The sequence below is a fragment of the Sturnus vulgaris genome, chromosome 26, assembly GCF_052056855.1.
Source record: "Sturnus vulgaris isolate bStuVul1 chromosome 26, bStuVul1.hap1, whole genome shotgun sequence".
In the NCBI taxonomy this organism is placed as follows: domain Eukaryota; kingdom Metazoa; phylum Chordata; class Aves; order Passeriformes; family Sturnidae; genus Sturnus; species Sturnus vulgaris.
The window spans coordinates 327874-351545 of NC_142268.1; the positions used below are offsets into that span (position 1 = coordinate 327874).

The window sequence follows — 23672 nt, forward strand, 5'->3', positions numbered from 1 at the left end:
ATGACTGACAGGGGAGCCGACCAATAGGGTGAGGGAGGGGGCGTGGTAAGAGCTGAGGGGCGGGGCGCCAGGAGCGGCGCGGGGAGCGCGGACGGGCCCGGGGGGAGCGCAAAGAACCGGACCGGGAATCCCGAACCATTCCCAGCGGGAATCCCGAACAATCCACACCGGCAATCCCGAACCATTCCCACCGAGGAGCCCGAACCATTCCCAGCGGGAATCCCGAACCATTCCCACCGGGGAGCCCGAACCATTCCCACCGAGGAGCCCGAACCATTCCCACCGGGGAGCCAGAACAGCCACTCTTGCTTAAAGGGGACGGAAATTAAATCCCGTTTATTCCACCCCATCCCAAAGCCAGCAGAAAGGCCAACCTTGGGAACGCGCTGCCCTCAGCAATCTGCTTCTCCCCAAAGCCTAATTCTGCTCCTTTGCACCAGCTCCTGTCCACTCTGTGGGGATCCTTTCACCCAAAAACGCCTCCAGCTCTTCCCCCGGCAGGCACAGAGCAGCCAGGCAGCCTCGCCTCCTGCACGGAGCTCTGAAGAACGCACTGACCTTTGCAATCTGCTGGCACACAGCACAGGGCTCGGGGAGCTTTTACTCACTAACTCTGCATTTCCCACCACCTTGCCTTTCCTGCCACCACAGAAAAAAAAAAAAAAAAAAAAAAGGCTCCACAAAGAGCCGAGCGGCCCTGGAAGGTTTGTCATGTTTTTATAAGGTCACCATTTCTACAGAGAATATCACATTCAAAACATCCACTCACAAAAACAGCGGCGGCAGCGGCGCGGGAGGAAGGCTCAGCACCAGAGCAGGGCTGGCACAAAAGCCTTCAGCTCAGACTTCGGGGCCTCTCTGGGGCCTGCCTTTGCCCACACATGCACAGCTTTGCCCCCAGTCCCTCAGGGGCTCGGCCTCCTCGCTACAAGGAAAGCATTCCTGGATCCAGGGCAGGCCTAAGAGGTGACCAAGGCTGGCATTCCCAGCGCTTCCTGCACCAGCTCGGCCCCGCTTTGGAATTGCCACCCCCACGGCCAGCCCCTGCCCTGCCCCTCGCTCTGAGGGAGAATGTGAACTTTCCTCCTGGATTCCAACAGTTCCTTTGGATATTATCCCAAATCCTTACTTGGCTTTTTTTTGTTTTTTTTTTGTTTAAAACCTTACGCTGGCGGAAAATTCCCAAACAAAGCAGCGACACGAGAGTAGGGTCAGCAGTAAAAGAACGGGGGAATGGAACGGAGAGGAGAGCACGTTCACAAACGCTGGGGGATTCCTCCTCATCCAGCCCCTGAGCAGGGGACAAAGCAGCAGCCAGACTCTGGGCAGGAGAGAGCCACTGCTGCTGTCACCACGGGGACCAGAGCAGGGCCAACAGCCCCGTCCTGCACGCCGGGGGGGAGCAGATCATCTTCAGCCATGAGATGACCCAGGCAATGATCACTACACTGAGCTGATTTTGCAGCCTGTGAATGCAGAAAAGCCATTTCAGCTGTAGCTCCCGAGGCAAAAAAGAAAAAGTTCCCTGCAGCCTCTCCCCAAGCCACGTCCGCTTCGGGCATTCCCAGCTGGGCAACAATCCCCGCCTGCGGCTTCTCCCACGCCATTCCAGAGGGGCCTTGGATCTTCCCTGCTTGGCGAGAGCAGCATTCACTGAGCCAGGCTCCCCTTCTGGCCCGTCCAGAGCTCCCTCAGCTCCACTTGGCAGCCCAGGTCCCTGAGGGCAGCCCTGGCCACGTCGTCGCAGTCGCGGTGGGCGGCGCGAGCCTCGGCGATCAGCAGCTCGGCCCCCATGGCCAGGATGGGCTGCGACAGGTCCCGGCTGCGCGACACCAGGTTCCGGATCAGCATGCACGCCTGTTTCTGGGGACAGCACACGGCTCAGGGCTCGGGGACACCGGCCATGGAGGGGGGTACGGGGGGTCTGCAGGGCACACCGGGGGTCTGCAGGGCACACAGGGGTCGGGGGGTTTGAGGGGGACACAGGGGTCAGTGGCTTTTTTAGGGAAGCAGAGTGGTTTTCCTAGGGAAGCACTGGGGTTTCTGTAGAGAAGCAGAGGGGCTTTTGTGGGAAAGCTCAGGGGTTTTTTAGGGGGACACAGGGTCAGGAGTTTTCCTAGGGAAGCACAAGGTCAGTGGTTTTTTAGGGATGGACAGTGGTCAGGGGTTTTTCTAGGGAATCACAGGGAGTTTTGCAGGGAAGCAGAGGGATCAATGCTTTCTGCAGGCGAGCACAGAATTCTATGAGTTCAGGCGAAAAAATCCCAAAGACACACGACCTGAAGCAAAGTGAGCAGGAGCTGTGAGGGCCATACCTGGACAGCCACCTCTCGTGGGTGAGCCTTCATGGCCTGCAGGGCTGCCAGGGCCCCGCCGCCCTCCATGATGACGCTGCAGTTCTCGGGCTTGCGCAGGGCCAGCACGCACAGGGCAGCACAGCCCTGCTCACAGATCTGCAACACACAGGCCACACACACCCTCACCGCCTGCAAATGGGCCGCCCAGGCACACACGAGTGGGGCTTCTGTCCTTTTGGGGCGGTTGGGGAGTGGTTTTTGCTGTTTTGGTTTCTCCCTCTGTGGCATCTGGCACGCAAACCAAAGGCAGGGTTGGAATCGTGATCTCGGAGCTGCTTCCAACCTTCAGGATTCTGTTTTGCAGAAGTGTCAAACACTGTCCCCACTACCCATCCTGCCCCACTGCTATTCCCTGATTCAGGAATAAGAAAAATAAAACCATTTTTAAGGTGGAAAACCCGAAATTCACACCAATATTCGCTCCACGGCCGAGCGTGCTGGAGGTTTATCCACTACAAACACCCATCCTGCAGCTCGAGCTGAGCCCCAGCCCCATCCCAGAGGGAATTCCCAGCCCCTGGAGGTTACCTGGGGGTTGCCCAGGTGGTGGCTGATGGCCAGCACGATCAGCTCGGTGGCCCCGGCGTCCACGATGGCGTCTTTGACGTCGTCGTTGCCGGCCACGGCGCGGATGGCGCTGAGCACCTGCTTCACCACGTCCTGCTCCAGGGAGAAAAAAACAGCTCAGAAAGCAGCAGAGAGCCTGGAAAACAAAGCAGGAATGTCCCCCACCACTCTGGGGAAGGGGTGTCCCTCGTATTGGTGGGTGGCCAGAATTGTCACCCAAGCACGGCGATGTCTGGGGCAATCATCAGCTGTGACAACTCTGCCCTCAGTCACTTCCTTGCCACGTAAGAGACCTTGAAAATCTCTGCCAGACCATCAGTGAAGCTTTAAAAATCAGATCTTTGAGCATTCAAATTCTCCTGAATCTCTCCTAGCTGGAGTGGTGGAAAACCAAACATTCAGCTTTTCTGGGAGCAGACAGAGCTCTGCTGGTGGGACTGGAGGACACAGGAAGAATTCAGAGCAAGAAGCTCACAGATTTTACCTGCAGAGCTTTTAATTCTGTAAATAGGGATCAGAGGGGTTTCAACCCTAATTGCACCTAAAATGCTGCACAGTCATTAAAATGAACCTCATTCCTGAATGAGGGATTTGTCTTTACAAACAAGCTGTGGGTCTGCTGGTGGATAAAACCAGCACTGAGACATAAAATAAACCATGGGATGGATTCCACTGATTGATGAATGGAAAAAGGTATTTGCCTTTACAAACAAACTGTAGGGTTGCCGATCAATGAAATTGGATATTGAGAGATGAAGAAGCAACGGGGAAAAACTATGAATTCTGTAAGAATTAAAAATTAAAAGGGTGGGTTGTACATTAGAGGGGAATCTCAAGTATCAGGTGTTTGGGGAAATCTGGACCTCTCAAGTACCTCAGCCAATGGGGAAAGAGAGAAGGAAATTGGGGTAAAAAGGGAGGTGAGTCCTCAAAAATCTGAGAGATCCCAGGGGAATGTTCCAGGACCTCTCCCTTTATTCAAATAAAGTCACAGGACTCCTCTGTCTCATTTTTGGCCACAAACTTCTGCTGTTCGTGGATTAATTTTCCTGACATTCCTTAGAGTGAGCTCCAGGGCATCCCCAAAACCCTTCCCCGGTGCTCACCGGGTGCTCCATGCAGTCAGCCAGCAGAGTCACCATGAAATTCAGGCCCCCGAGGTCCACGATGTCCTGGCAGAACTCATTCCTGACAGACAGGCGGGACAGGGTGGCACAGAGCTCGCTCAGAACCCCCGAGTTATCTGTGAAGGCTGAGGAGAGACGAGGGAGGGAGGACTGCTGCACGATTAAGGTGGTTAATTGTGGTTAATTAAACAGGAAACAGCGTGTTTTATGTATTAAAACAGGAGATGACACCTGCTCACTCTGCTCCCAGCCAGAGTCACAATGTGCTCTCTGGGCAAGGAGCACCTCAGCAGAGACAACTTAGAGGTGTAAAATATTCCCTAAATACAGTGAAAAACTGCTCTGACAGTCTGGCTGCTCCACAGGTTATCAGCACCACCAAGTGGCACTTTTTGGCTCTCTCAGGGCACATTTCATTAATTAAACCCCATTTGAGTGACAAATTCTTGAATCACCTCTGAGGAGCTTCAAGTTATGACAATGAGAGAAGAAATCCGGCAATGAGAGAAGGAATCCACACGTGATTCCCAAGACTATGAGAGAAGAAATCAGACAATGAGAGAAGAAATCCCAGATGATTCTTGTGACAATGAGAGAAGAAATCCACAAGTGATTCCCAAGACTATGAGAGAAGAAATCAGACAAGGAGAGAAGGAAACACAGGTGATTCCAGAGACAGTGAGAGAAGGAATCACAGGTGATTCCAGAGGCAGTGAGAGAAGGAATCCCGGGTGACTCCCCATTAGCACCAACATGCCCAGGGTGAATTTTACCTTTAGCAGCCTCAATGAGGACTCTCAGCCCATCGTTCTCCAGGACAATCATCTTGGCATGGTCGTGGGCGTGTCCGAAGGGCACGCGGATGTCGTCATCGAACGTCATGATCCTGAGCGCCGAGGCCGCTGTCCTGACCACCTCGGCGCTGTGCCCGTGCTGGACGATGGCCCCGGTGAGGAGAGGGAGGATCCCCCCCTTGACAAAGTCCTGCCTGTTCTGCTCGTGCTTGAGGCAGGCGTGCCGGAGGCAGCGGATCCCGGCCAGCGTCATGTCCGCGTCGTCCCGCCGCTCCCGCAGGCTCTGCAGCAGCAGCTCCTGCCCAGCGGCATCCAGCAGGTCTGGCTGCCCGTCCAGCAGGGCTGACAGCGTGCACAAGGCTTGCAGCAGTAACTCCCTGTCTCCTGCAGCCAGCTGGCAGGCTGAGAACACCACGGGGTAGGCGCCCTTCTGGCCGGCCAGGTAGCGGAAGGCCAGCTGCTCCTTGCACTGTGCAGCGAAGGCTGAGAGCTGCTGGGGCAACTCGCCCATATCTGCCTCTGCCACGGCTCTGGCCAGCGAGTCCAGGGTCTGAGGGACACACCGAGGGTTAGTTCTGCACCTGGACTGCGGGCTATCTGTTTGTTTTGAAGTCTAAAATCGGTTTGGTGTTTATGGCACCAGTGGTTGTGCCCAAGAGCAGCTCCGTGCACAGAAGCCATGGAGGGGCAAGGGTCACTCTGCCACCACTGTCACCACTCCACTGGGCACCAGGCTGACCAGGAGCACGTGAACTGGGTCTAACCAGCTCATTCCAGCTCTGGGAGTGTCCACAGCCAGGTTGGACAGGGCCTGGAGCAGCCTGGGATAAGTGGAACTGATCCCCACCTTGTCACCAGCCCAGAGCGCCGAGTGCCACGTCCTGTCACTCCCTGGACACCTCCAGGGATGGACACCCCAAATCTCCCCGGACAGCCCCTGCCACACCTTCCCATGAGGAAACCCCTCCTCATGTCCCACCTGAGCCTCTCCTGGCACACCTTGAGGCCATTCCCTCCTGCCCTGCCCCTGGGAGCAGAACCCGACCCTCACCCTCACACAGACCCTCCCCTGAGAAGTGCAAGGAGCTCCTGGAATTTTTATATTTGCACAAGAAATGGGATTAACTGCTTGAAAAGCTCCCAGAGAAATGGGGCAGAGGCACAAGTTGGCCTAGTACTTATAATATTATTCTTATATAAGGCTGATCCTTAGGAGACAACATCAATTTGTGCTCCTACCAGCAGGATTTGATGCTTTTGCCTCTGCCCGTTCTCAGAGGCAGGAGGTCGCACAGCTTTCACAATATTGCTCAGGTCCACACCTAAAATGGGAAATAAAACCAAGTTTAATATTGGTTCCAGGACAATGAGAGTCAAATAAACAGTATTAGTTCCAGTTCTAGGGAAGAGCTGCCAAGTTAACCACAGGGAACAAAGATGAACTTGTTGTGAAGACGCTGAAATGTTCAATTCTAACTGGAAGGTCAAATTCAGCCTGGAACAAAGCTAGATGTCAATTGCGGGGGGGGGGAAAGAAAGAATTTAATTTCACTGACCAAATTTTGCCCTCCAGCTTCCCTCTAAGCAGTTTTGCAGTCATAATTAATCCACAAAACCAGGTCAGCATTAATGGTGTCTCTGTTCCACTTCACAAAGACTCCTTTCCAATGCTGCATGATCCATCTTTGCCTGCAGGATTCTTTTAAACCTTTGGATTTGTAAAAACCTCAAGCCCGTAACAACCCAAGCTGCAATACCTTGGGACTCGAACTGCAGCACAGCTTCTCTCACAGCCTCCTCGGGATCCATCTCAAACTCGGTGATGTTCTCCTGCACTGCATCATCAAACGTTTCCTGGGCGATCTGTTTGGACCCCATTTTCCTGGGATGGGATGGATCCACCTCCGTGTGCTGCTGCTGAGAGAGACCACAACTAATTTTGGTGCAAAACCTCCCAGTGACAAGATGAAACACAGCAAGGGGCTTGTTCTTCCTCCAGACAAAAGCTCAGAACTCTGGGTTAAAAATATACAAAGGCATGGCCCGGTTTTATATTTAATGGGGGAAACATGGCAGCTAAGAGGGATAAGGAGACACTTCAGCAGCGTTTAGATGGGATTTCAGTATCTGTCACTGTGACAGGGCTCTGGCTACAGCACGGGGGACACCGTGCCCGGTCAAGGCCCCGGGCCCTCAGCCCACCCTGCCCCGCTTCCCCCGGGCCCTGGAGCATCCCGCACCCCTCAGCAGGCCCCGCCAGCCTGGGGATCCCAGCCGGCAGCTTCCAGCGACGCGGAGAGAGCCCCGAAGGAAGGCGGCGGTGCTGGGGAGCTCCGGGCCGCACCCACGGCCCCGCTCTCCCTCACGACCCACCTGGATCCCCGCCGGCCGCCGCCGCCGGACAAAAGGCGAGCGCGGAACGGCCCCACTCGGCCGCCGTACGCAGGCCCCGCCCTCTCCGCGCATGCGCCGGTGCCCAAATTCGCGCCGTCCGCCCTCACGCCGAGCGAAAAAGAGCGCGAGGCTCTTCAGTGCGCATGCGCAGCGCTCCCGCGCCCGCCCGCTCCCACGCACGCGCCCGCAGGGCAGCGGCCGCTCCCTTGGAGCGGGAGGCCGCGGGCCGCTCCCCTCGCTCCCGTCCCGCTTACCGGCAGCGCGCCCGCACCGTTAGTGCCGCCTGCAGGGGATGAGGCGGCTCCGCGCAGCGCACGCGCGACGGGGCCCGGGGGCGTGGTCGGTGTGAGGGGGAGAGGGCGCGGCTTTACCGTGTGGGGGCGTGGCCTGGAATGGGGCGGGCTCGGTGAGGCCCGGGGCTGTGGGAGGGGGCGTGGTTACCGGGAAAGGGGCGTGGCCAGAGGAGGCCGCGGTGTGGCGGGAGGCGGTGAGGGCGGGCCCGGGGCCTGGGGGGGCTCGGTGAGGGCGGGCCCGGCGGGCCTGGGTGAGGGCGGGCCCGGGGCCTGGGGGGGCTCGGTGAGGGCGGGCCCGGCGGGCCTGGGTGAGGGCGGGCCCGGCTCGGGCGCTGCTCCGGCTCCTCCTCCCGGCGCTGCGGGGAAGCGTGAGGGGAGCCTGAGGCTGCGCCTCCCCTCAGGCCGCGGCGGGACCCCGCGCCAGGCCGGGCCGTGCCGTGCCCCGTGCCGTGAGGGGAAAATGGCCTCTCGGAGAATCACCCGTGAGACATTCGAGGCCGTGGTGCAGGATAAAGTTAAACGGTACCGCATGGAGCGGAACGATGCCGCGGGAGACTCCATGCATCGTTTTAAAGGTAAGGAAAAAAAAAAAAACGGGATGATGGGAGCAGCAGCCTCGCATCGCCTGCCATTTATTTGCCTGGTGCTGGTGTTTTTCCACATCCGTTTTTATGGATGTGGAACAGCTGGGTGAGGACTGACAGCGTAAAGGGTGGGAAAAAAATGGGAATTCAGACAAAGGAATTCTCTTCAGCATCAGAGAGTGGGTCCAATTTCAGCCAGGTCTCCAGGGACATTGCTGCAGGATGGAATTCTGGTGATGGCTGATAAGTTAAATAAATGTAGGAGTGCGCTGGAAGCCTTTGAGTCTTTGTGCTTGGTGTTATTTTTGGGGATAAAAGCTCAAAGCAGGGCACTGGTCTCATGAGCATAATGCTAAATGTGGTCCCCAAATTATTTTTCCTCAAATTTGAGATATAAAATGTCCAGCAAGACACTCGGGTTACATTCACAGGGATGGACATTCATTGGAGAGCTTTAAAATGAAAGCTGTTATTTTTAGAGTTGTATGAGCCCTGAAGAAATAATTTACATTAAACACTTCCATTTGTTCCAAGTATTCTTTACTTTCTAAATTGAACTTCTGGGAGTGGGGAACAAGGACCTTGAATAATGAGAAATACCAGAATTTCCTGCAGCAATGAGATGATTGTGGTTGAGTTTATGGAAGATCTGAGTTTCTGTCCAGCTGTGGAATTCCTCCCGGGAATTCTGCTCTGGGTCACAAGGTGGGGATTGGCCAAAGCTTGGAGCTGATGGTCTTGAAGGTCTTTGACAATTTGAATTCTGGGAGAGCTGAAAGTTTAGAGTTTTGATGGATTTTGTGCCTCGGGAGCGCCAGTAGAAGATCAAGACTTGAGAAGGTGATGGGCAAATAAAAATTTGGTTTAGAGAAGAAGTTGAGTTCCTGTAAAAAAATCAAGACTTGAGAAAACGATGAAAAATTTGAATTAGAGGAGAACATGAGCTCTTGTAGAAAATCAAGATTTGAGAAAGTAATGAGCCAAGAAAAATTTGGTTTAGAGGAGAATTTGAGCTCCTGTAGAAAATCAAGACTTGAGAAGGTGATGGGCAAAGAAAAATTTGGTTTGGAGGAGAACTTGCTCCTGTAGCAAATCAAGACTTGAGAAAGCAATGAGCCAAGAAAAAATTGAATTAGAGGATTCAAATTCAAATTGAATTGAGCTCCTCAGTGTATGGAGTGTTTGGAATATGGGAATGGGAATATCCTGAAGTCAGGTTTCCTTGAGAAATTTCGGCCTTTTGACTCTTTTAAACCTCTTTGGACTCTTGTAAAGCTCGGGATGTTCTTGTGTTAAAGCTCGGGATGTTTCCTTTCCCCAGCTCACTCCAGGCCCCTGCCCCGGCCCCGCTACAACGACGACGGGAGGTTCCCTCAGGCCAACTCCCAGCACGAGGACTGGAGCGAGGATCCCAGGGAAGATTATCCCGGGGAAAACTTCCCTGGCCCTTCCTACCGAGCCAGCAGCCCCCTGCTCCGGCAGGAGAATTATTTCCACGGACACTTGGCCCGCCCCACGCCCAGGGAGCGGGAATTCAGCCGGGATTTCGGGCGCCCCGCTGCCCAGAGCCGGGAATTGGGGCGCGGAGCTGCTGCCGGCAGGGAGTACGGGCATCACCCCGCTGCTCACAGCCGGGACTACGGGCGGGACAGGGATTATGGGCACGGCGGCCAGGACTACGGCCCCTCGGATTGCTGGGAGGGCAGCGGGCCTCAGGAGCCCGAGTTTGGCTCCTCGGATGTTTTGGGGGATTTTAGGTCGCCTGGCTTGATGGAGGAAGAGTTTGGCAGCGTGGAAAATCAGGAGTACGAGGAGGAGTTCGGGGCGCCGCTGCACAGGGGGGGCGTGGGCAGGGGGAGAGTCCTGAGGGGGAAACGCCTCACCAGGGGCGTGGTGAAACCCAAAGCGTTCAAAGGAGACGTCAAAAGCCCCCTCAAGAAGTGGAACGTGAAGAAAGCCCAGCCAGGCCTGGAGGCCAAAGCTCTGGAGCAGCCTCTGGACGTTCCCAACCAGAGGCCGGTGCCACTCCAGCAGCACCCCCAGCTGCCCCCCTCACACCCTCTGGCAGCTCAGAGACCCATCCTGAGGCTGCCAAAGCCTGCCCACGTCTTCAGGAACCTCAGCTTCGACCTGGTGGATAAATCTGACATTTTCTCCACCTTTGGCATCGAGATCATCAAGTGGGCGGGGTTCCACGCCATCAGGAACGACGCCGAGTTCTCGCGGCTCTTCGGGGCCCTCTTCGAGCTGGAGACCGAGACCTGTGCCAAAATGTTGGCCTCCTTCAAGTGCTCCCTGAGGCCGGAGCACAGAGATTATTGCTTCTTCACCATCAAGAGCCTGCAGCACGCCGCCCTGAAAACCCCCAAGGTGGACAACGAGTTCTTGAACATGCTGCTGGACAAGGGGGCCGTGAAAACCAAGAACTGCTTCTTTGAGATCATCAAACCTTTTGATAAATACATCATGAGGCTGCAGGACCGCCTCCTCAAGGGGGTCACCCCGCTGCTGATGGCCTGCAATGCCTACGAGCTGAGCATCAAAACCAATGGCTTTGGCAACCCCAGGGAAATGGCCAACGCCTTCGAGACCACCGTGTCCCTGTGCCGAAAGTCCCTGGCTCTGCTGGGCCAGACCTTTGCTCTGGCCTCTGTTTTCAGGCAGGAGAAAATCCTGGAGGCTGTGGGGCTGCAGGAGATGGCTCCAGCACCCACGTCCTTCCCGAATTTCGATGATTCCACGCTCTTTGGGAGGGAGTACATTGAGAATCTGAAGGCCTGGTTGGAGAAGAGTGGGTACCCCATCCAGATGAAGAAGGCAGAGGCAGAATCCACAGAGCAGCTCAAGGCTGCCTCCCCTGACACCAAAGGTAACTGGGAGGGAGGTGCTCTGCAGGATCTGCTTCGTTTTTATGGTTTTGTTGGGTCAGGAACTCCTGACTCTGGGAATTCCGGGTGAATCCCAACAACTGATGGGGCAGGGAGGGAATTCCAGGTGGATCCCAGTCTGGGATGGGGCAGGGAGGGAATTCCAGGTGAGTCCCAGTCAGGGAATCTGTTGGAATTTTTGTGATGAAGTCTTGTCCTTCCTTCTCTCTCTGCTACCTGTCAGACCTTAAATCCAAGTTTTTCACCACCTCAAGGCAGGGAGGCCAGGACCAACCTGGAACTGACTTAATTACAGAGTAAATATTTGCATATATGCAAATGCGGAGGTGTCACCGTCAGCACTTTAATCAGATCCAGGTGCATTCCTGTGGAGATGTTCATATCCCTGGGTTTTTTCCTAATTCATCTTTTTTTTTTTTCCCCTAATCCATCCTGGGTTTTTTCCCTAATCCATCCTGGTTTTTTTCCTGATGGAGTCTCAGGTCCTCTCTCAGGGAGGTTTTGCAGCACTGACATCAAATGGTTGGAAATTCATCACTCAGCCCTTCAAACCAACTGGATTCCCACAAAATCCTTTTGCTTCATCAAGAAAATTCCTGTTTTAAGGATGATTTCACTTGTCCAGGGTGTCCATGGATCTGTTTTTTTTTAGACCAGGGTGTTTTTAATAATAAACAGGTGCAGAATCTCAGTGAAAATGTGGAGTTTTCCCTGATTTATTTTAGTTTGGGATGGGAGAGTGGGTGCTTTGGGAACAGGATTTCCAGCAGCTCAGGGAGGGGATCCTGCCCCTCTGGAGTGTCCAGTCCTGGGTTCCACAGCTCCAGAAATTATTTGGGGTCTGGAGTTTGTGGGGCTGTGCCTGGAGAAGGGAAAGCTGAGAGGGGATCCCAAAATCCACACAAATATCCCTCAAAAAAAACCCGGGATATTTGTCCACCCTCTGGACACTTCATCCCCAAAAAGTCTCCAGAGGTTGGTGCCAGGCTTCCCTCACAGGGAAAGGAAACCACAACAAATTCCAGCTCCATTGGAGGAAGATTTTTTTTTTTTTTGAGGAAGGGAACCTGGAGGCTCCTTTGGGGCCATCCCACATTTCTGTGCCACCTGGATTTGGGATCTCCAAACATCCCTGAGATTCTGTTTCCTGTAAACACCTGGAAAAAAAAAATTACCAATATCAGTTGTGTGAAAACACACCCCCCCAAAAAAAAAAAATAAAAAGAAATGCAACATCTTGCTGCTGTGCTGATGAGAATAAAACACGGAGTGGGTTTTTTGTTGGGTTTTTGTCTCTCCCCACAGCCCCCCAGCGAGCTGACAGGAAAGTTTTGGACACAATTGAGCAGCTGGTGGCCAGCATGGTGTCAGGAACTTTATCTGCCAAAGACAGGAATGCTCAGAAGAACTCTCCTGAATATTGGTGGGTGTGGGGGGTGTTTGGAGTGGCTGTAATTAAAACTTCAACGCTTCACTCAATGGGAGAGATCAAAGCCTGTTGTGGATTTAATCAGGATTTTTTTGGGAGTGGGGGGATGTTTTCCTGCAGTTAATTATCCCTGGAAATGATCCTGGTGTTTGTGTTGCTGCTTTTGATGTGCCAATAATGGCTCTTTGCCGGCCCAAATTCGAGGTGTTCAAAGCAACTTTGCGTTTTAGGAACCCAGTGCAGGTGATACAGACACCTAGCAAAGGTAACAGGAATTAGAATTCCAGGGAAAATGTCGGAAAAAGGTGGGGGGGGGAGCTGAGCCATCTCCAGGTGTGTGAGCTGATTAATTAATTAATTACTCAAATTCCTGTCCAAACCCCTCCATAATAATGCTTTTTTATAATAATGCATTTCCTTGCTGCTTGTTATTCCCAAAAAAACCTGCTCAGCCTCATGCTAAACACCTGGAAAAAAACCCCAAAAGCCAAAAGCTGAGAGATTTTTTTTTTTTTTTGCTTTAAAAATTTCGATTTTTCAGCTGATCTCTCCCTTTTTATTTTTTTTCCCCAGGTTCCTGTCAGATGAGGAGAGCCTGGAGTACAAATATTTCAGGCTGAGGCTGTCAGAGGCGCAGAGGGCGAGTGTGGCTGAGCAGGGGGCAGCCCCAGAGTCGCTGAGGGCTCTGCTCTACGCCCGCAGGGTGGCCAGCATCAAGAGGAGACTTTTCAGAAAGCAAAGGAAACGCGCGCCCGTCGCTGTCAGGGGCAGCAGGAGGGCGAGGAGAGCGAGCAGGGGCAGCCAGGCCGTGCTGCCCTCCGGGCCGGGCCTGAAAACGCCCCAAAAAACCCTGCCCGGAACCGGCCTGGCCCTGCCCGGAACCGCCAGCCCCGGGACCCCGCCGGGAACGGGACCGGGGACGGAGCCGGGAACGGAACCGGCAATAGAGCCGGGAACGGGGCCGGGAACGGAACCAGGAACGGGACCGGGAACCGAACCGGGAACCGAACCGGGAATGGAACCGGGAACCGAGCCGGGAATGGAGGCCGAGCAGCCCCGCGGTGAGTCACGGCTCCTGAGATAAACGTGACTCCAGCCACGAAACCATCACTGAATTCCTGATGGGTTTGTGGTAGCGGGGCTAAAGGGTGAGAAATGTGAAGTTAAATGTAGTAATGGGACAAAAAACAAAAATAAACCAGCGTGGGGTTACGTTTGAAAGTTGGAATTGTGGCTGGGGAACAAAAAAAAGCAAATTGAACTTTTTCTGCAGTCCAGTTATCCACGGGAAATTTGAAATTTTGTCCGGATTAAAAAACCTCAAACTTCTCCTGCAATCCACTTATCCATGAGAAATAATTCCTGCTGGGAAGCCCAAACATTATTTTTTGTTCCCACTTTGTTCCCACTTTATTTTAATTTAATATTTTATTTTTAAAATGGTATTATTTTATTTTATTATTTCAATTTTTATTCTCTATTTATGAACTGACTACTTCTCTGACCTTTCCAGTGAAGCTAAAATAATCTTATTTTTATTTTGCAGTGGATGCCAAAACCATGGAAACTGCAGAGAAACTCGCCAGGTTTGTGGCTCAGGTAGGACCAGAAATGGAGCAGTTCAGCATTGACAACAGTGCAGACAATCCCGAGCTCTGGTGAGTCCCAAACCCCTCCAATTTCTGCTCCCATCTCTGATTTCAGGCTGTTCAGGAACAGAGGATTTGGGGCAATTCTTCAGCACTTCCAATTATGGGGGGAAAAAAAATCTGAAGTATGTGAGGGGAAAAAAAATCTGAAATACGTGAGGGGAAAAAAAAACCCCAAAACACTTTTGCAAAGATAAATTGAATTTTTTTTGATCCTAACAATCAACGTGAATCCTGAAATTGAGGATTTTTGAGGTGATTCCAATTCATTAATGAATTCTTCTGCTGAATTAATGAATTTTTCCCAGAATTGGGGAGGTGCTGCTGAGGGGGGATTTCCTCATTTCTCCCCAAAACCAAGCAGACATTTCTTCCTGAACTCCTGGAAATTAATGCAAAATCTCTTTTTGTCCTTGTTCTCCTTAGATTTTTAATTTTATTTTTTTCCCTGGATTTAAATTTTTTTTTCCTTGCATTTTCGACTTTTTTTTTTCCCCTGGATTTTTGACTTTAATTTCCTTGAATTTTTGACCTTATTTCCTCCTGGATTTCTGACCTTATCATTCCTGGATTTTTAACCTGACTTCCCTGGATTTCTGACCTTATTTTCTCTGGATTTTGGATTATTTTTTTCCTGGATTTCTGACCTTATTTCCTCCTGGATTTCTGACTTTATTTTTCCTGGACTTTTGACCTCATTTTCCTGGATTTTTTACCTTGTTTTCCTTGGATTTTTGACCTGATTCTCCCTGGCCTTTTGACCCTAATTTTCCTTGAGTTTTTGACTTTATTTTCCTTGGGTTTTTGATCTAATCTCCCTGGATTTCTGCCTTTATCCTTCCTGGATTTTTAACCTCATTTCCCTGGATTTTTGACCTTGTTTTCCTTGGACTTTTGACCCTAATAATTTTCCGTGGATTTTTGCCTTTATTTCCCTGAATTTCTGCCTTTATCCTTCCCTGGATATTTAACCTAATTTCCATGGATTTTTGACCTTTTATCCCTTGGACTTTTGACCCTAATTTTCCTTGAATTTTTGACCTTAATTTCCCTGGGTTTTTGACCTTAATTTCCCTGGGTTTTTGATCTAATTTCCCTGGATTTCTGCCTTTATCCTTCCTGGATTTTCAACCTCATTTCCTGTCTTTTCCCACCTCGTTCCCCTGATCGTTTTAACCTTAATTTCCATTTTCACGGCGCATCCCCCGACCTTTATCCCCAATCCCTCCACCCTCACCGCTCCCATCCCCATCACCGTTTAATTTCCATTTTTAACTTTTAATTTTTTTATTTCCCCGCAGGTTCCTGCAGGACCAGACCAGCGCTGCCTTCCAGTTCTACCGCAGGAAAGTTTTGCAGCTCTGCCCCTCCATCACCTTCAGCCCCGCGGCTGAGCCCGCCCGGAGCCCCGCGCCCCCCGAGGACGAGGAGGACGAGGAGGACGAGGAGGAGGAGGAGGAGGAGGAGGAGGAGGAAGCAGAGCTCGGGCCCTGCCCCGCTGCAGGGCACGGGGATGAGGAGGCCGCAGGTAGAAGGGAGGCTGATGTGGAGGAAGAGGAGGAGGAGGAGGAGGAGGAGGAGGAGGAGGGGCGGCCCCGCCCCGCTGACGGCGCTGCCCCCGCTCTGTCGGCACAGGCTCCGGGCGCGCCCTTCCCCCGCAAAAGGGTCAGCAGCAAATCGCTCAAGGTGGGCATGATCCCCGCCCCCAAGAGGATCTGCCTCATCGAGGAGCCCAAAGGTGCGTGTGCATCCAGAGAGCGCCCTTGGTACGCGATTTGGGAAAAAAATCCGGATTTTTAGGGGTTTTGTCGCTTTAAAAATTGCATTTTTTTCATATGAAAATCAGCGTAAAATTAATTTTAAATCCCCATTCAAGTGGGAAAGGAGAAGAAGCTGAAGAGAAGAGCCCAAAGGTGGGCGCACATCCCAATAGTTCAGTTTTATACAGGATTTGGGAAAAAATTCCAAATTTTTAGGGGTTTCGTCGCTTTAAAAATTGCATTTTTTCATGTAAAAGTGAGCACAAAATTCACTTTAAATCTTCGTTCAAGTGCCAAAGGATCTGCCTCATAGAGGTGCCCAAAGGTGGGTGCACATCCAAAGAGTTCAGTTTTATACAGGATTTGGGAAAAAATTCTGACTTTTTAGGGGTTTCATCACTTTAAAAATTGCATTTTTTTTTCATGTAAAAATCAGCATAAAATTCATTTTAAATCTTCGTTCAAATGGGAAAGGAGAAGCTGAAGAGAAGAGCCCAAAGGTGGGTGCACATTCAGAGAGCTCCCTTTGTACACGATTTGGGAAAAAAATCCTGATTTTTAGGGGTTTTGGTAATTAAAAATTGCATTTTTTCGTATAAAAATCAGCACGCAAAGTTGACTTTAAATATTCATTCAAGTGTTAAATGAGAAGAAGCTGAAGAGAAGAGCCCAAAGGTCAGGTGTGGGCAAAAAAAGAAGAATTTGGAAAAAAAATCCTGATTTTTTTAGGGGTTTTGGTACTTAAAAATTGCATATTTTGATGTAAAAATGAGCACAAAATTCACTTTAAATCCCCGTTCAAATGGGAAAGGAGAAGAAGCTGAACAGAAGAGCCCAAAGGTCAGTGGGGATGAAAATATTTCAGTTTTATACAGGATTTGGGCAAAAATTCCAAATCTTTTGGTGTTTCGTCGCTTAAAAAATTGCATTTTTTCATGTGAAAATGAACACAAAATTCACTTTAAATCTTCGTTCAAGTGGAAAAGGAGAAGCTGAAGAGAAGAGCCCAAAGGTGGGTGGACATCGAAATATTTCAGTTTTATATCAAAATGAAAGAGGATTTGAGTAAAAATCCCGAATTTTGAGGTGTTTTGGTACTTAAAAATCACATTTGCTCATGTAAAAATGAGCACGAAATTCACTTTAAATCTTCATTCAAGTGGTGAAGGAGAAGAAGCTGAATAGAAGAACCCAAAGGTGGGTGGACATTAAAATATTTCACTTTTATATCAAAATAATAGAAGATTTGGGCAAAAATCCCAGTATTTCAGGTGTGTTCTTGCTTTAAAAATTGCATTTTTTTCGTATAAAAATTCACTTTAAATATTCATTGAAGTGGTGAAGAATCTTCCTCATAGGAGAGGCCAATGGGCATCAAAATATTTCACTTTTATAGTGAAATAAAAGAGGATTTGGGTAAAAATCCTGATTATTTCGTCGTTCTCTTGCTGATAATTACTAAAAAATTGCATTTTTCATCCAAAAATGAGCACAAAATTCCCTTTAAATCCCCATTCAAATGGGGAAGGAGAAGCTGAATGGAAAATCCCAATTTGGGTGAGCATGGAGAGATTTCAGGAGAGAATTTGGGCAAAAAATCCGGGTTTTTTAATGTGTTTTCTTGCTTTAAAAGTCGCATTTTTTCATCCAAAAATGAACAAAAAATTCACTTTATAGAAGCTGAATAAATCATTTGTGTCATGGGCCAACAGCCAAGTGTGTATCAAAAACCTGCCAATCTTCTGAGTATATATTTATATTAAATTGAGTATAAATTGAATTTTTTAATTAATTTTGATCTTTTTTTATTGATCTCATTTTTCTTCTCGCTTCCATTTTAGATCCAGGCAGTGAATTAGGATTGAAATTAATTTTTGGAGATATTTTTTTTTCCAGCTGTGGTTTGGAGGTTTGGGGTTTTTTTTCACTCAAATAAAATGAAATAACAAATTTTACTAAATTAATGCCATTTTTAATTTTATTTTTTAGCTGTGGTTTGGAGTTTTTGGATGAAAATAATTTGAATTTCCAGCTGAATTTTGTGTTTCTTTGCCTTGCAGTGCATGAGCCTGTCAGGATTGCTTATGACAGACCCCGGGGCTGCCCTGTCACAAAGAAGAAAAAGGTAAAAAAAAAAAAAAAAAAATTCACATTTCTGCCACAAAATCCACCAAAAGTGAGACATTGGGGGGGGGGAAAAAAAAAAATCAGAATTTTCTGGAGAAAAAAATCTGGGCTGAAGCTGAAACTTCCCTTTAAAAATTCCATTAAAATCAAGCAAATTCCTTTAAAAATTCCATTAAAATCAAGGAAATTCCTTTAAAAGAAGGAAATTCCTTTAAAAAGAAGTCCTTTAAAAATTCCTTTAAGGGAGGGAAATTCCTTTATAAAAATTCATTTAAAAATCCTTTAAAAGGAGCAATTCCTTTAAAAAAAAGAAAATTTATTTTTTAAAAAAAATCTCTTTAAGAAGAAGGAAATTCCTTGAAAAATTCCTTTAAATAATAGAAATTCCTGTTAAAAAATTGAATTTTCAGCTGCGTGGATGGGAATTTCAGCCGTTTCACCACCCTAATGACACTAATTAACCGATTACTGATGATTTAATTGATTTTGTGCAGAAGGGCAGGGACGTGGAGCTGTCCCAGAAGAGGCTGAGCCCCAGGAACGTGGGGTTCCAGATGCTGCAGAGGATGGGCTGGCAGGAGGGGCACGGCCTGGGCACGAGGGGCAGGGGCATCCAGGAGCCCGTGCACCTGTAAGGGAAAAATGGGAATGATGGGGGAAAAATGGGGGGAAAAATGGGAATGATGGGGTTAAAAATGGGAATAATGATGGGGAATAATGGGGGAATGGGGGCATCCAGGAGCCCGTGCACCTGTAAGGGAAAAAAATGGGAATGATGGGGGAAAATGGGGGGAAAAATGGGGATAATGGGGGAAAAATGGGAATGATGGGGGCATCCAGGAGCCCGTGCACCTGTAAGGGAAAAAATGGGAATGATGGGGGAAAATGGGGGGAAAAATGGGAATAATGGGGGGAAAAATGGGAAATAATGGGGGCATCCAGGAGCCCGTGCACCTGTAAGGGGAAAATGGGAATGATGGGGGAAAATGGGAATGATGGGGGGAAAATGGGAATAATGGGGGGGAAAACGGGGGGGAAAAATGGGAATAATGATGGGGGAATTATGGGGGAATGGGGGCATCCAGGAGCCCGTGCACCTGTAAGGGGAAAATGGGAATGATGGGGGGAAAATGGGAATAATGGGGGGGAAAATGGGAATAATGATGGGGAATAATGGGGGAATGGGGGCATCCAGGAGCCCGTGCACCTGTAAGGGAAAAAAATGGGAATGATGGGGGGAAAATGGGAATGATGGGGGGGAAAATGGGAATGATGGGGGAAAAATGGGGAAAATGGGGGAAAAATGGGGAATAATGGGGGAAAAATGGGAATAATGGGGGGGAAAATGGGAATAATGGGGGAAAAATGGGGGAATGGGGGGGAAAATGGGGAATAATGGGGGGGAAAATGGGGAATAATGGGGGGGAAAAATGGGAATAATGGGGAAAAATGGGAATAATGGGGGGGAAAATGGGAATAATGGGGGGGAATGATGGGGAATAATGGGGGGGAAAATGGGGGAATGGGGGCATCCAGGAGCCCGTGCACCTGTAAGGGAACAGTGGGGAAATAGTGGGGAAAAATGGGGAAATGATGGGAGAAATAATGGGGAATAATGGGTTTAATTGGGGGAATAATGGGGTTTTTAATGGGGAAATAATGGAGGAGATAATGGGGAAAATGGAGTTTTTAATGGGGGGAATAGCAGGGGAAATAATGGAGAAAATTGGGTTTTTAATGGGGAAATAATGGAGAAATAATGGGAGAGTAATGGGGTTTAATGGGATTAATATTGGGGTTTTTAATGGAGGAAATAATGAGATTTCATGGGGGAATAATGGGGAATAGGGTTTTAATGGGGAAAATGAGAAGTTTTAATTGGAGGAATTCCCTGAATTCCCATCAAATTCCCTTTGATCCAGAATTCCGTGGCTTTCCCTTCTCTCTCCTCAAACCCTCTGGGCCTTTCATTCCAAAATTCGGATTTCTGGGGGCAATTTCCACCAGAAAACCAAACCTAAATTTCAAATTCATTTCACAATTCCCTCTCCCACTCGATTTCCCCCCCCCAAAAAATCCCATTTTCCTCCTTTTAACGAGAAATTTGGGGGAGGGAGGAGGGAAAAAAATTAAAATAATTGAATTTTTTGGTTCTAATCATTAAATTTTTATTCCCCAGGGGTGCAACCTCTGCAGGGGAAGGTTTGGGAGTGGCAGGGGAGGAGAATCAAGAAGATGCTTTTGATATTTTCCGTCAGAGAATGATCCAAATGTACCGACAGAAAAGGGCAAATAAATAGGTGAGTGCTGAAACCCCACCCCAGAAATTCCCATTTCATCCACACTGCTGGAGAGCTTTGGTGGCTTCCTGAGACTCTGCAGGTGTTGAGTGACCCCAAAATCTTCATTCTTTAAAAAGTTTTTCTGATTTCTGAAAATCTGGAGGTGCTGAGTGACCCCAAAATCTTTTTTTTCTCTTTTTTCCCCTCTCTCTTTCTTCACTTTTTTTCTCTCCATGTTTCTCTTTTTGTTTCTCTTTCCCCTCCTTTTTTCCTCCCTTCTCCTTTTTCTTTTTTTTCCCTTTTCCTCTTCTTTTCCTCTTCTTTTCCTCTTCTTTTCCTCTTCTTTTCCTCTTCTTTTCCTCTTCTTTTCCTCTTCTTTTCCTCTTCTTTTCCTCTTCTTTTCCTCTTCTTTTCCTCTTCTTTTCCTCTTCTTTTCCTCTTCTTTTCCTCTTCTTTTCCTCTTCTTTTCCTCTTCTTTTCCTCTTCTTTTCCTCTTCTTTTCCTCTTCTTTTCCTCTTCTTTTCCTCTTCTTTTCCTCTTCTTTTCCTTCATTTTTTCCTCTTCTTTTCCTCTTCTTTTCCTTCATTTTTTCCTCTCTTTTTTCCCTTTTTTCTCCCTCCCCCAGCTCCAGGCTCTCTTCCATGAAGATCCTGCCCTCCTTCCCCCTGTGCTGTCCCTGCTGGTTTGGGGTTGGATTTTTCCTCCATTCCCTGCAGGAATTCCCTCCAAGGAGCAGAAAAATGAACATTTCCCCATTTTAGTGTAAGTAACTTTGGTAGAAATGTTAAATCTCTGGTAGCTGCAATAAATAAATGTAGAGCTGGGCAATTTCTGGTTCCTGTGACATTTGAGTTTTGATTTCTGCTTGTGACTTTGGCCATTTGTTAGAGATATGCATTTTTATTTCGATTCTATCAATTCCATTCCGTTTATTTTTGGTGCAGTTTGGAGTTCCTGTGGGTGCAGAGCAGGATTTTTGGGGTCAAAGTTAATTTTTGGGATGGGATTCCTCCCCAAAATCTGGAATTAATGCCCGTGCTCAGCCTGGTTCTGCTCCAGTTCCTTTTTTTTTTTGCTAAAATTCAGATTTTTTGGGGGAAATCTTCCAGTCTGCTGCATTTTTTTTTCCTTTCCTCCACCAGATTTCCTGAGGGAAGGGAGCTCAAAAACCACTCCTGATTTTCCTTTTCATGCACCAAACTCCTGGTGCATTTTTCCTTTTTTTCCCTTTTTGAATCCACCAAAAACCTGGTGCATTTTTCCTTTTTTAAAAAACTTTTTTCCCTTTTTTTTCCTCCACCAGAACTCTGTTTTTTGGTGCATCAAATGCCCCAGAGCTCCCCTTTTATCCCCAGGAAGAAATTTCAATTTTCTTTTCAATTTCCTCCCTTAAAACAGCAAAACTTTTCCCATCTCTCCTTGGTTTCCTGTTACCTTTAAATCCAAATTATTTTGGATTTTTTTTTTTGTTTTGTTCTCTTTGGTGTGAAATAAATTTTTCCTATTTATTTTGAGCTTTTTTGTTGGGATTTTTTTGGTTTTTAAAAATTTTTTAGAAGACACTACAGCATCCTTAATATGAAGATTTAATTATTTCCCAACATCAACATGAAACTTTTTTTTTTTTTTTTTTTCCCCACTCTGCTTTCAATTTATGATGCCCAAATAAAACCTGGCCTCAAAAATCCAAATATTCTCCTTTTGGATATTTTCCTACCCTACAACAATTTTATAATTAAAATTACAAAAAAAAAAAAACCCAATCAGAGAATGTTTTAATCACCTTTTGACTCCTGCATATCTCACACCTGAGTGGCCAATCACAACCTGATGAGCAAAAAAAAAAAAAAAAAAACCTGAAAAATGAGAATATGCTCAAAAAACCAACGGGGTCCTTCTGAAACGAATCAAATTTTGGGATTTGTTTTTTTTTTTTTTAATTTCTGGTGAACTTTGTGCAGTGGGAGCCTTGGCTGGGAGCTCTTGGCGTTCTCTGTGGGCAATAAAATTCTGGCTGTTTGAGGAATTCTGGGCCTTTTCCTTTGGCTTCGTGGGCTCTGGGCTGGGAGGGGGAGCCCAGAATTCATCTGGGGACACTTTGGGGACACTTTGGGCCACCCCAGCCTGGCCTTGGACATTCCAGGGATCCAGGGGCAGCCCCAGCTGCTCTGGGAATTCCTTCCCAAATTCCCTTTTCCAGTTTAAATCCATTCCCATATCCTGGAATTCCATCCCAAATCCCAATCCTGGAGCCCCTTTAGCCCCCGAGGTTTCCCTGGAATTTCCCTTTTCCCACTTCCCTTGGAAATTCCAGGGATCCAGGGGCAGCAATTCCAGCCCAGCCAGGGATTCCTCCCCTCTGTCCCCTCTGTCCCCTCTGTCCCCTCTGTCCCCTCTGTCCCCTCTGTCCCCTCTGTCCCCTCTGTCCCCTGGCTGTGTCCTGGCACGCCAGGCCCTTGGGAATTGTCCCTTTCCATCTGTGCCCAGGGGTCCCTGTCCCCATCCAGGGTCCCATGTCCTGGTCCTGTGTCCCCATCCCCTGTCCCTGTGCACACACCGAGTGTGTGTGTGACCCCAGGTGACCCCAGGTGACACACACACACACACACACACACACTCTCTCTCTGTGTGTCCCCAGCTCTGAGGTGGCCCCAGGTGACCCCAGCAGATGCCAGCACAGAGCCGTTCCTGGCACTTTTGTGCTCTCCCGGAATTTTGGTGGCCACGCTCCAAAATCCTCAGGAGCCTCCGGGGCCACCAGGGGCAGGGGACAGACAGGGGGACAGAGGGACACGTGGACAGACAGGGGGACATGGGGACACGGGGACAGTTGGACATGGGGACACAGGGACAGACAGACATGGGGACAGGGGGACTCTGGCATCCCCACAAACCCCCCGGAATTTGGGGCACCCAACCTTTCCCCCCAGGAGCTGCATTAATTACCCGGCAGGTTCATTAATTGGGCTCATTCCGCCCGTTAATTGGGGTCATTCCGGAGCAGGATTGGCTGCAGATGGGTTTGGGATTCCAGCCGTGCCCAGGCCTGGAATGTCCTCGGAATTTTCCGAATTTTTCCCCCTTTTTTTTGGTCTATTTTCTTAATTTTTCCCTTTCCCCCCCTATTTTCTTAATTTTCCCCTTATTTTTTTTGCATATTTTCCTAATTTCCCTTTTTTTGCCTATTTTTCTGGTTTTCCCTTTTTATTTTTTTAATGCCTATTTTCCTAATCTCCCCCCCCTTTTTTTGGCCTATTTTCCTCTCTTTCTTTTTTTTTTTGCCTATTTTCCTAATTCCTATTTTTGGTAAATAAAACTTTCACCCTTTGATGTTTTCAGGGAAGGGAAAACATCCTGATTTCTGAAATATTCCAAATATTCCAGTTTAACCTGGAAGCAGCTGCCCTGCCACAGCTGGGCT

General features: G+C 48.9%; 2 protein-coding genes across 13 annotated transcripts; one reads left to right on the top strand and one right to left on the bottom strand.

The window, feature by feature from the left end:
• Nucleotides 1–700: 700 nt before the first annotated feature.
• ARMC6 (armadillo repeat containing 6) lies at nucleotides 701–7605 on the bottom strand. 9 transcript variants are annotated; one of them, XM_088179050.1, is made up of 8 exons: nucleotides 7494–7605; nucleotides 6603–6759; nucleotides 6085–6167; nucleotides 4825–5395; nucleotides 4031–4176; nucleotides 2886–3017; nucleotides 2316–2453; nucleotides 701–1466 (listed from the first exon to the last, which is right to left on the bottom strand). In XM_088179050.1, the coding sequence occupies exons 2-8, from the start codon at nucleotides 6721–6723 to the stop codon at nucleotides 1281–1283; spliced, it is 1377 nt and encodes a 458-aa protein (XP_088035176.1). In that variant the 5' UTR covers nucleotides 6724–6759; nucleotides 7494–7605; the 3' UTR covers nucleotides 701–1280. The 9 variants fall into 9 exon arrangements, with proteins under 9 accessions (XP_088035176.1, XP_014742730.1, XP_088035175.1 ...); XM_014887244.2 differs by having other exon boundaries at nucleotides 701–1863; XM_088179049.1 differs by having other exon boundaries at nucleotides 6603–6762; nucleotides 7494–7603.
• A 308-nt stretch (nucleotides 7606–7913) lies between these two features.
• On the top strand, nucleotides 7914–22277 carry SUGP2 (SURP and G-patch domain containing 2). Of its 4 annotated transcripts, none has more exons than XM_088179073.1 (10): nucleotides 7918–8107; nucleotides 9438–10985; nucleotides 12310–12427; nucleotides 13007–13494; nucleotides 13980–14091; nucleotides 15384–15820; nucleotides 17903–17967; nucleotides 18467–18600; nucleotides 20149–20269; nucleotides 20877–22277. In XM_088179073.1, the coding sequence occupies exons 1-9, from the start codon at nucleotides 7993–7995 to the stop codon at nucleotides 20267–20269; spliced, it is 3138 nt and encodes a 1045-aa protein (XP_088035199.1). In that variant the 5' UTR covers nucleotides 7918–7992; the 3' UTR covers nucleotides 20877–22277. The 4 variants fall into 4 exon arrangements, 2 of the variants coding, with proteins under 2 accessions (XP_088035199.1, XP_088035198.1); XM_088179072.1 differs by having other exon boundaries at nucleotides 7922–8107; nucleotides 18464–18600; XR_015808494.1 differs by lacking the exons at nucleotides 20149–20269; nucleotides 20877–22277 and having other exon boundaries at nucleotides 7914–8107; nucleotides 15384–15610; nucleotides 15718–15820; nucleotides 18467–18539.
• The last annotated feature ends 1395 nt before the right edge of the window (nucleotides 22278–23672 follow it).